General features: G+C 32.6%; 1 protein-coding gene across 4 annotated transcripts in view; it reads right to left on the bottom strand.

Annotated features, from left to right (window-relative positions):
- Positions 1-4352: 4352 nt before the first annotated feature.
- CHD1 (chromodomain helicase DNA binding protein 1) overlaps positions 4353-12111 on the bottom strand; it is a 76049-nt gene continuing 68290 nt past the window's right edge. For all 4 annotated transcript variants that reach the window (XM_045074523.1, XM_045074526.1, XM_045074525.1 and 1 more), the window contains one exon: positions 4353-10872. In XM_045074523.1, coding sequence (XP_044930458.1) covers positions 10527-10872 — 346 coding nt within the window. In that variant the 3' untranslated portion in view covers positions 4353-10526. The remainder of the gene's footprint in view (positions 10873-12111) is intronic.

The raw sequence follows: 12111 nt of genomic DNA, 5'->3' as shown, positions 1-12111 counted from the left end.
ATAGCCACACAGCAGGAAAAACGAGCCCCAACTCCTAGTTCTTATCCTACAGAAAAATAGTACAAGAAAATATTTTTGACTGTGGGGTAGACAAAAGCTTATATGGATGGGATACAAAATGTATGAAATATTAAGGGAAAAGATTGGAAAATGGACTTCATTAAAATTTAAAACTTGTTCTTTGAAAACTACTCTTAAGAAAAAAATGGCAAGTTATAGCTTTGGAAAAAGTACTTACAATACATACACCTAATAAAAGACTGGTATTTAAAATGCTTACAGAGGATATTGATAATTGAGAGGATAATGAGTGTAGCGAGCATATGCAAAATCTCTAGCTTCTGCTTCATTTTGTTGTGAACCTAAAACTGCTTTAGAAAATATAACCTAGGGGTGCCTGGGTGGCTCAGTGGGTTAAAGCCTCTGCTTTCGGCTCAGGTCATGATCCCAGGGTCCTGGGATCGAGCCCCACATCGGGCTCTCTGCTCAGCAGGGAGCCTGCTTTCCTTCCTCTCAGTCTGCCTGCCTCTCTGCCTACTTGTAACCTCTGTCTGTCAAATAAATTAAAATATATATATACATATATAACCTATCAAAAAAAATCCCATAATCTATTTAAAAATAGCACAGAAAAAATGCTTACAGCTCAGTAACAAGAAAGCAAATAATCCAACTACAAAATGGGCAAAAGATTTGATAAGTATTTCACTTCAGACATAAATACCCAAAGGCACATGAAGAGATCAGTATCAAATTAAAACCATGTGACTACATAACATAACTACTATAATAACTTTAAATAAAACCTACCATAGCTAGTGCTGGCAAAGATGCAAAACAAGTGCAGCTTTCATGTATTGTAAAATGGTACAGCTATGTTGGACAAGTTTGACAGCTTCTTTAAAAGTTCAGTGTTTAGGGACGCCTGGGTGGCTCAGTTGGTTAAGCAGCTGCCTTCGGCTCAGGTCTTGATCCCAGCGTCCTGGGATCGAGTCCCACATAGGGCTCCTTGCTCAGTGGGGAGCCTGCTTCTCCCTCTGCCTCTGCCTGCCACTCTGCCTGTGCTCGCTCTCTCCCCCTCTCTTTCTCTGATAAATAAATAAAATCTTAAAAAAAAAAAAAAGTTCAGTGTTTAGAGAGAGACAAACCATAAGTGACTCTTAATCTCACAAAACAAACTGAGGGTTGCTGGGGGGAGGGGGGTTGGGAGAAGGGGGGTGGGGTTATGGACATTGGGGAGGGTATGTGCTTTGGTGAGTGCTGTGAAGTGTGTAAACCTGGCGATTCACAGACCTGTACCCCTGGGGATAAAAATTTTTATGTTTATAAAAAATAAAAAATTTAAAAAAAAAAAGAAGAGCAATGCATGATTAAAAAAAAAAAAAGTTCAGTGTTTAGCATATGATTTAGCAATTATTTTCCAAGGTATTTATCCAAGAAATGAAAACATATGCACAAAACTTGTAAAGGAATGGTCATAGAAGTTTTATTCATATGAGCTAAAAGCTGGAAACCCATTAAGTGAGCAGTAGATCCATACAATGGAGTATTATACAGCAATAAAAAGGAAAGAACTATAGATACATGCAATAACAGGAACTAATCTCAAAAACACTTTGTTGAACAAAAGAAGTCAGACAAAAAGTGTGTGATTTTACTAATTTACTTATTAAACTACATATATACCTAATCTGTAGTCATATAAAGCCAATCAGTAAGTGGTTTCCTGGGCACAGTTCAAGTATGGAGATTGACTGGGAAGAGTGCAGTAAAAACTTCAGGAAATATTCTGTATCATGATTATGTTAATGTATATGTTTCTCAAACCTCACCAAATTGCACCCATAGGGTGCATACAATTTACTGTAGGATGTCTATTATGCCCAATAAACTTGACTTTAAAAAATCCATTTTAGAGTGCCTCTTCTTAGGATACAGTTATAAACATTCTTAATTCTAACAAGAAAAAATAGTTAATCTAAAAAATCATAGTTTTATTTGAACCCATTAGAGAGTAGAGACCACCAGGCAACAAAGTGAACTGAATTCTAAAAAAAAATGGTAACATTCTCCAAGGGAAACTAATCTAAATGAACCATATATTAGACAAGACATAAAGCAGTAAGAATAGATCAGTTAGAGGCACCTGGTTGGCTCAGTTTGAACATATGACTCTTGATCTTGGGGTCATGAGTTTGAATCCCATGTTCGGTATAGAGATTACTTAAAAATAAACTTAAGCCAAAAAGAAAGAAAAGAGTAAGAAACCAGTTAATATTTAATACATTTTTGAAGAATAACTGTGTACTAGACTGGTGCTGTACTTTGCAAAAGCAGCAGAAACAGAGATGCTACAAGAAATGTTATATTTTTGAAAGAAACACATGGATAATGTCCATCTGTCCAAAATACTAACCAGCAGCTTGAGATAGTTCAATTTCATCATTAAATCCCACTACATTAAAAAAAAAATCCCACTACAAGTTGTTTTTTGATGGTTTCTCTGATTAAAAAGTACTATATGAGGAAGTAAAAGTAGAATAGGTAACGAAGGTGGCAGTCTCCAATCTGATTCCATGATTTAAGAAGTTGTACAACAGGTTCACATATCCCAAGAATAAGTACTTGTGGTTATTTTAAGAATATTTTTAAAAATGTCATTTTTTTAAATACTCAGAAATCTAAGATTAGAAGGGAACTTCCTTGACAAGATAAAGGTCATATACAAAAAGCTATGGCTACTACCATAATCAGTGTTGGAAGAACAAATTTATGCCAGATGGAAATAAGGCAATAAATGTCCATTCTTACCAACATTATAAAAAAGATCCTAGGAAGTACATTAAGGCAAGGGAAAAAAAGGCATAGAAAAGACTGCAAAGATACAAATAAAACTTTTTTCACAGAAGATATGATAATCTATGTAGAAAATCTCAAAGAATCTGGAAGAAGCTGTTAGAACTAATTATTGAGTACAGCAAGGTTACAGGAAAAAAGTTAATTCCAAAAATCAATAAATACTTAAAAATTCAAATTAAAGAGGCACAAGGATGGTTCATTCAACTCAGCATTGGACTCCTGGTTTCAGCTCAGGTCACAGGGTTATAGGATTGAGTTCCCCCATCAGGCTCCATGTTCGGCTAAGAGTCTGCTTGGGATTCCCTTCTTTTTCTTCCCCTCCTTCCGCCCTCCTCATGCTCTCTCTCAAAATCTTTTAAAAAATTGTAATAAAAAAGCATTTATAACAGGGATGGTTCTAACAATTTATGTAGCAAGATTTGTATAGTGAAAAAATCACAATGAGAGAAATTAAAGACATAAATAATGGAATACATACTGTGCTCCTAAGTAAAAAACTGTCAATATTTTCCAAATTGATTATACACTCAATATAATCTCAATCAAAATCCTACCAGACTTCAGTAGAACGTAGCAATTGGACTCTAAAATGTATGTGGAAAAGCAAAGGAATTTAGAAGGCCCTAACAATACTGAAGAAGAACAAAATTTAGAACTCACATCACCTGATTTCATAATTTATTGTTTATTTAAAGATTGTATTTATTACTGAGAGAGAGAGAACATTGAGAACCCAAGGGGGATGGCGGGGGGTTGTTGGCAGGAGAGGAAGAGAGATAATCTCAAGGAGACTCTGTGCTGAGCACAGAGCCTGAGACGGGACTCGCTCCCACAACCCCCAAATCATGACCTGAGTAGAAACCAAAAGTTGGTTGCTTAACTGACTGAGCCACCCCGGTGCTCCCATAATTTACTATTTAAAGTGCAGTAATCAAGACAGTGGTAAGATAGTCTTTTCAACAGATAATATCCCAAAAATAAAACCAAAAACTGAAAACCACCCCACATACCTTTTGTTCATCGTACATTATATACAAAAATAAACTCGAAATGGATCACAGACTTAAATACAATTCCTAAAAATATAATCCCTTTAAAAGAAAACATATGAGAAAAATCTTTGTGATCTTGAGTTAGGCAAAGATTTCTAAACGCAAAAAAGGAACCACAGAAGAGAAAAGGGAAAAACTGGATTTTATAAAAAAAAATTTTTGAACTCAACCTTTCAAAAGATACTGTTAAGAAAATTAAAAGACAAGCCATAGGGGAACCTGGGTGGCTCAAAGTGGGTTGGGCCTCTGCCTCCAACTCAGGTCATGATCTCAGGGCCTTGGGTCGGACCCCGCATCAGGCTCTCTGCTCGGTGGGGAGCCTGCTTCCCCCTCTCTCTGCCTGCCTCTCTGCCTACTTGTGATCTCTCTCTCTCTCTGTGTCAAATAAATAAATATAATCTTAAAAAAAAAAAAAAAAAAGAAGAAGAAGAGGACAAGCCATAGACTAGAAAAAAAATTGCATTTATTTGATATGTGAATTCTATAAACAATACTATTTATAAAATTGGAAAAATTTTTGAAGACTAGAAATAAGAATGACAAACACATTAAAAGATGTTGAATACCATTAGTCTCTAGAGAAATGCAAATTACTTGTTACCACTAGACACCTACCAGAATGGCTACATGAAAACAAAAAGAACAAAAACAATAAACAAACACTACAGTACAAAATGCTCACATGGTTAAAGGGTAACAAGAACTTTCATCTATAGCTGCTGGGAACATAAAATGGCATATCTGCTTTGAAAAATAGTTTGGCAGTTTTCTTATAAAATAAAACACGTACTTTACCATACAACCTAGAAGTCCTACTCCAAAGTACTTCCAAAGTTTAGAATACGTCTACCCAGAGACTTGCATGTGACAGTTTATTGCATCTTTAATCATAATGGCCAAATGACTGGAAGTCCAGTTGGTGAATGGATAAACAAACTGTATGAAGAATGGCACTTAAAAATAAAAAGTAATGAGCTACTCTCAATGCAAAAACACAGATGAATCTCAAAAACACTATACTAAGTGAAAGCTTGGCTCAAAACCTATATTTTGTATGACTCCTTTAAATAACATTATGGAAAATGTAAAACTGTAGGAACAAATCGGTGGTTGCCAGGGACTAGGTACTGGGAAATTAGTATAGGATAACTTTTTTTTGAGGTACTGAAAATGTTTTTGTATCTTAAATATGTTGGTGGTTGAACAACTGTGTAATATGTCAAAGCTTATTACAATGTATACCTAAAAAGGATGCATTTACCTTATATAAACATGATCTAAATTTTTAATGGGAAAATATCAAAAACCAGCCAGAGAGGGAATTTTTTTGGCTATTTCACCTTAAAGACATTGCAAATGTAGCATGTTTCTCTTGCTTTATGGTGTTTTTATAAGTTGTACTCTTTCCTTATGAGTAGCATAGGACAGTCTATCATGCCACCAAAAAACATTTTTCCTATCAAAAGATTAAGGAACAGACATATTAAAATGTTTTATATTTTTCTATTACATACCACATCTCTGAATATCTCTTCACAAAGTATCATTATCTTTCTAAGCAGTCATAAGTTACAAAAACAAGTTTTTCATTTATATAGAAGCATAGTGTTTTAAGAGGGGAATTAACCTCTGTTATTATTCAAGTCAATAAAATAAATATTAAAATCCCTAAAATCCTATTACTTGAGACCTTTAATTTCTAGATGAGACTTAGGTATTTCTCTGTTTCAGGTGATTTTTATTAGTTGAGTTAAAAAGCAAGAGATAGTAAGAAGACTCTAGTAATTGAAATACTGATAGGCATATAAATGTTTCCAAATATACCAACAGATCAGGTAATAATGGAAAGACAAAAGTTTAATAATTCTTGCCACTTATGGGACATGGCATTTCTGGGAAAGAACCAAAATAATGAAAAAAATGCAATTGATACATGAGGCATTGTTTTAGGTACTTGGGTTACCTCAGTGAATATGAAGTCCTGCCCCTAAGGAACATACATGTTCACGAGGAAGCAGCCAGTGACAAATGAAAAAAAGAAAAAAAAAAAAAAAGTCAAGTAATGACAAGTGCTAGAAGGAAAAGAAAAGGGATTCAAAAATGATTGATAGGGGCACAGCACCAGTTTAGAGACTTGATGTGACATGTGAGCAGACTTGACTTGAATTATTTAAGTGAGGGAACAAGTTTTGTACAAATCAGGGAGGGATAAAGGCTTTCTTGACTGAATGACCAACAATGCAAAGTCCCAAAAGTATTCTTTGGGGTATTCTAAACAATAGGAGTAATGTGAGACAGAAAGAATAGAAATAGCTAGGGGTTAAGTGCCACATATTATAAAGTTATGATTGCCAAGCCCATTCATTTATCAAAAATTATGGAAGATTGGCAGTTGTTTTGTTGTTGTTTGATGTTACTGGTGGAGAAGGGCTGAGTCTGGTTTTACATACTTTAAGATTAGATACCTATTAGATATCTAAGTGGAGATGAGTTCAGGGGAGTAGTTGAAGCTGAAGATATTCAGCACAGAAATGGAAAGATTAAAGGAAAACAGTAAAATTGGTGAGACAGAGGACAGACATAAAAAAAAAAAACAAAAAAAAAAACCATTATGATAGTAATACCATAGGTTTCCAGAAAGTACCAAGAACTGGTTGAGGCAAGACCTGATCTAAAAAAAAATAAAACCACACCTAAACTCAGCATAGTGAAATAGAAGAACACCAGAGACAAAGCAAGTTTTGAACGGTAAAAAGAGGAAAAAAACAATGTGTCAGGTCAATTCCACAGCTCATCAACAGACTGAAAACCTAACAGTAGTCTAAAATAATAAAACTACAATTCAATCCACATTTCTGGCAGATAATGTAGATCATCCATGCAATCAATATTTTAGCTCATTTAAGAGAAGCATTATGAACTCAAGTTTTGTTTGGAGACAACCTATACCATTTCAATTTAATATTTAGATCAAGACTCAAATGCAGATTGGGACATAGAATTAAAAGCATCTTATTCATTTGGGAATTTGAACTACCAGTCTTATTTCAAAATAAAGGTGGGTTAAGTTTGGTGGTTTTTTGTTTTATTTTGATTAAAGGACAAGGTGACTAAAGGCCTTTTAGGATAGAAAATATGGCACATGAAGTCCCACTGAAGAATTTGTATAGGTATTTGGAAAAAACCTAGAAGTATATTTTAATCCTACTTTACCAAATAATCTTATCTTTGATTCTTTAATGTAGTTAGGATCTCCTATCCTTAGGTCTTTCTTTATAAAGAATCTAAAGATATCCTATAATAAAATCAATCTATTTGGTTCTTAAAAAAAGAAGAAAAAGTTAGCACAAAGCATCTATCAAATCAATTACTATAGCCATTGCCAGGAGAAAATATAATTTCAATTGTTTTGTTTTAAACTTTTAACAAGAAGTTTTTTTGACATTATTTTGCCTCAGGGTATTTTTGTTGTACTGTGCCTAGTTGCCTGTCCTTAAACATGTTCATCACAAATCTTGCATTAAGTGCTACAATATATGAGTCTTGAAATTCAGTAATGGGGTCTGATAGTTGTTTATATTAATACCTTAAATATCAATTTAGAAACATTTAAAATTTTTTTTTGCATTACTTGTTAAGTAACAAACTACTTAAAATTTTAACAAGCCACATTTATGAGTTCGTATTACAATTTCAAATGAAGATGGGTAAGTCCAAAAGAATCCCATATTTAAAAATTAGCTGCTTTTCCCTACCTACCCTTACTCCCAAATCACTGTACTTCCTGCAAAACAATTACAACTATAAAACTCTATTATTATTTAGTCAGAAAGAGTAATGAAGATAGGAATTATGCTAATTACCCCAGGGCATATTCTTTAAATCCCATAGAAATGAAATCAGTGTCAATCAGTGTATCTATACAACCCTTTCATTATTTAACTAGAAAAATGGATTACATAAATTACCATATATGTAACCTACCATATTTCATGCAACTATAAAGGTTTGTTTTATTAAGCCACTTACTCTGAAATTAATGAATCATTCACACTCGTTTTTGACAGCTTTCCAGTCTAAAATTATTTTCTAACATATCCTGAACAAAGAATATTTTCTTTATAAGCAAAGAGGCCATTGCTTTTAATAAGAATCATTTATTGTATATTATTGAAGTGGAGGTTAACTGGTACAGTACTATGCATAATCTCTCACCCTTGAAAATTTAAACACAAATGAATAAAAATAGCAAAGCAGAATAAGCATGTAAGACAAAATTTAAGTATATTTTATAGAGAATGTTCCCTGTTATATCTATGCACTAATGTTCTTCTCCATTGTGTCTTAATAAGTTTATGGCTTATTCCTTTTCTACAGGATTGATGATTTCTTACAAATAATGAACACATTTTCCATCAATTAATGTTACAAACAGTTTTAGATTTTTCATTCAACTCAACTAATTAAGTGACTGAAATATTCAACTAGATATGTCATTAAGAAATTAAAGCCATTCCATTGCCTCAAAATATGTTAATATTGTTCTTCTATGAAATCTGTACAATAGGATATAACACAAATATCCCAGCTACAAAATGAATTAAAAATGCCAACCCTGATCTGTTTTCTGTGTTAATATTACAATTTCATTAAGTATTGTATTTCCTTGTTAAATGCTATCTTATGGAATAATCATTTATACTCAATATGGAAAAAAGTGGAAAAGCTTAAAAAATGTACTGGCACTAAACTGTTTTATCACTTTTATATTTAATTATAAATTAATGTTTAAAAACTGAGTTATTTTTGCTATGTTATCTGATATGCCAGGGAAAAATAGATTATTATTCTTCAGGGTAACTAAAAGAGGTATCACTATTCCCAAAAAAGGGGGACGGGGAAGCTTTGTTTCGTACAGATAAAATCTTAGACCTAAATAGATAAAAGAAAAATGTCTAAAAAATACACCCATCTATGAATAAATTTCTGTAGACTGTTCCCACAGTTAATCAACAGGGACACATTTAAGAATATTATAAGCATATACCAATATACTTATATTTGTTGAAGTTAAGATTCAAATTCGCTACAGCATAGCACACATCCAATGTATGCCACACTGACTCAAAAATTCCCACTGAATATAACAAAATAAAAATCTGTGAATAAATATAAGGCATTCTAAAATAAAATCTGCAGGAAACCAACAAGAGTCCAACAAAGATTTCTATGATCTCAATTTTACTTCATAGATTGTTCATATAGTCTTCAAAATAGATTTAGTTGTAGTGCCACACATTGACAATAGTTAACTGCTTACCAAAATACCTTTTTCCTGGTAGCTAAACATTATCACTTAAAAAAAAAAAAACAAAGTTAAGTGCTTAAGGGAATAAGAATGCAGCAGAAAATTACAGGAGCCCACATATCCTTTTTCTTAAATTTAATTTGTCATATATAAGGTTTTTATATACAATCAGTGTGCATTGTAACAGTTTATATTAAAAGTCAATCAAGTTTATCTAAAATGTTACCTGGCTGCATAGCACATTTGACATTATTGCCCACATGAAAAGGGAAAACAAATGGATTTACAATAACTTTTGGCCATTTTGGATTCTGAAAAGTGTTCATACACCTACCCTTTTAAACCAAATGCATCTGAAAAAAATGTTTCCAGAGCATGCAGTTTAGATTTTACATATTATCTCACCATTTTGTTACTACAAACACAATATTTACTACAAAAGAAAAAAAAAATAACATGTATCTAATAAAATAGTCAATATAAAAAGAGGACTAATGGAATTAAGTGGCCCCTTTCCCCATTTTTTACATTCTAAACAATGATTCCATCAGACAAATCATTAAAAAGTGTTATTACACTGATATTTTCAAATGATAAGAAGGCCTGAGTTGGTAGGGAAAGGAACAGTCAAAAAAAGCCTGAGAAGGGAAAGGAAGTAAGGAAAGCTCATTTTAATCCATTTACAATAATTTACAGCCATTTGTGTGTATGTGTGTGTGTAAAAAGGCATAATAATAGATCACAAACAGGAAATTCCTGGCTATTTTACAGATATAAGTACAGAATTTAAATATTCAAGCTTGTGATGAAAAGCGGCAAGGTGGTCGCAGTGTACAATGTAAACAAGTAGCTTTGGAAAGTGAACAAAGTCCTTGAGTGTTTTTTCTTTATTAAGAAAAGAACTCTCTTTCATTCCTTCCTGAAACATGATCACAGGTCAGAGTAAAGTTCATATACAAACATAATTTAAATGGAGGTCAGTCTAAAATCACTGACTTAAAAACAGTTTTATCCAGCCTATATGGAAGGGCAGTGTTGAGGTCCCTGTAATAGTAAACATTTTCCATTTCTTTAAAAAAGAAAAAAAAAGTACTACAGTATTTGTAGTACAGTGCAGCATAATCCTTAAATATAAAAATATTTTCTCTTCTGTTGGGATAATAGACCTTGCATCCTGGAAAGAAGTAACAATACTGCTACTGATAGAAGATCTGTTTATATCTTTCAAGTCATGTAAGGCAATTACTGTGTTGGTTTATGATATATGGCTAAAAGAAAAGTCCAGAAAAACAAAGTATCAGTTTTTGTTATGTTTTCCGACTACTCCAGGTATGCTCGGGTGTACTTTTGTGTTCAACTGAGTGTTCAAATGGAGATCTGGAGCCATAAGAAGATCTCTGATCTAAAGGTGATCTGGGGCCACTACTGGAAGCTCTGTGGTCCATTTGCCAATCTGAATGATACCTATAATCCCTGGAAGATTTATGGTGTGTATATTCAGAACTTGCCCGATGGTCTGAATGTAACCGATGATCTGAATGAGAACGATGATCAGAATGAGATCTATCCTTTAAACTTCCTTCCAAATTTGACCTGTGATCTCTACTCCTGTGATCATCCAGTTTTCTGTGTTTCTCTCTATCACTGTAATACCTAATAAAAGATAAATGAGGGATTAAATTAATAATGTGAATTTAAAATTTCTAAATAAAATAATTAAAAAATAAAACAGAAAAATACTTTAAGGCATCTTCTTAATTGGATATAAGCTCTGTGTTTCATTACAAAAGCTTCCTAAATGAGCTTCAGTCATTGGATCTATCTCTACATGTCTTGCTAGAAAAATGATTCAATTCACAAAACTGAAGTGAATCATACAGAATACCTCAGACAGCAGCTTATTTTATATGCCCATTTTATTTTTTAGTTAAAGCATAACTTATACTTATCACATTAGCTTCAGGTGTACAACATAAAGAGATTTGAAATTATACACAATATGGAATGCTCACCATGGTTCAGTGTAGTTACAATCTGTCACCATACAAAGTAATTACAATACTGACTATTCCCAAGCTGTACTTTATATCCCGATATAAGTTTATATTTACATAAATTCATAAATTTATATAATTATATATTATTTAATTATCTGAATTTATTTAAATTATATAAATTATTTATATAAATAATATAAATATATAAATTACTTATATATTATAATTATCTGAATTTATATAAATTTATAACTGCAAGTCTGTACCTATTAGTCCCCTTTACTTAATTCACCTATCCCCCCAACGCCCCCCCTCCCTTCTGGCAATCATTGCTTTATTCTCTGTATTGATGAGTTTTGTTTGTTTTCTGTTTTTTTTTTTTTTTTTTTTTTAAGATTCCAGACACAAGTGAAATCACATGGTATTTGTCTTTCTCTGTCTGAATTATTTCATTTAGTTCAAACGCCCATTTTTCAACTGGCTGCTACTATCCTATGCAAAAGTTATACTACTGCATCTAAGTTATCTGGAAGTGGAGATTAAGATAATGATACAGAATACACTTGAAATCAGAGCCTTTTATGAACTTTTAACCAGAAAAAAAATAAAGACCTCTAAAATGCAGTCTGTGAACTAATTTGTCAGAAGAGAATTTTCATTAGTTGGGGAAAGGTTGTTGTTATAAACAACATAAAATTATGTTCCATAAACCTGTGAAATTATAAAAATTTACTACAACATGTAAACAGATCTTTTTGTTTTGTGTGCCTTTTCTAATTCTAAGAGCAATTCCAGAATTGCTGTATTTATGACAGTGCTTCTATGACAGAAGAAATTATTGCAGTGAGCCTAACTAAAATGAAAAGAAAATCTACTAATTTCTCTATTTCTGATC

The sequence above is a fragment of the Mustela putorius genome, unplaced genomic scaffold (assembly GCF_011764305.1).
Source record: "Mustela putorius furo isolate JIRA1106 unplaced genomic scaffold, ASM1176430v1.1 tig00537350_pilon_pilon_pilon, whole genome shotgun sequence".
In the NCBI taxonomy this organism is placed as follows: Eukaryota; Metazoa; Chordata; class Mammalia; order Carnivora; family Mustelidae; genus Mustela; species Mustela putorius.
Note: the sequence above shows the minus strand (reverse complement) of the source record. Positions and strands in the feature narration are given on the sequence as shown.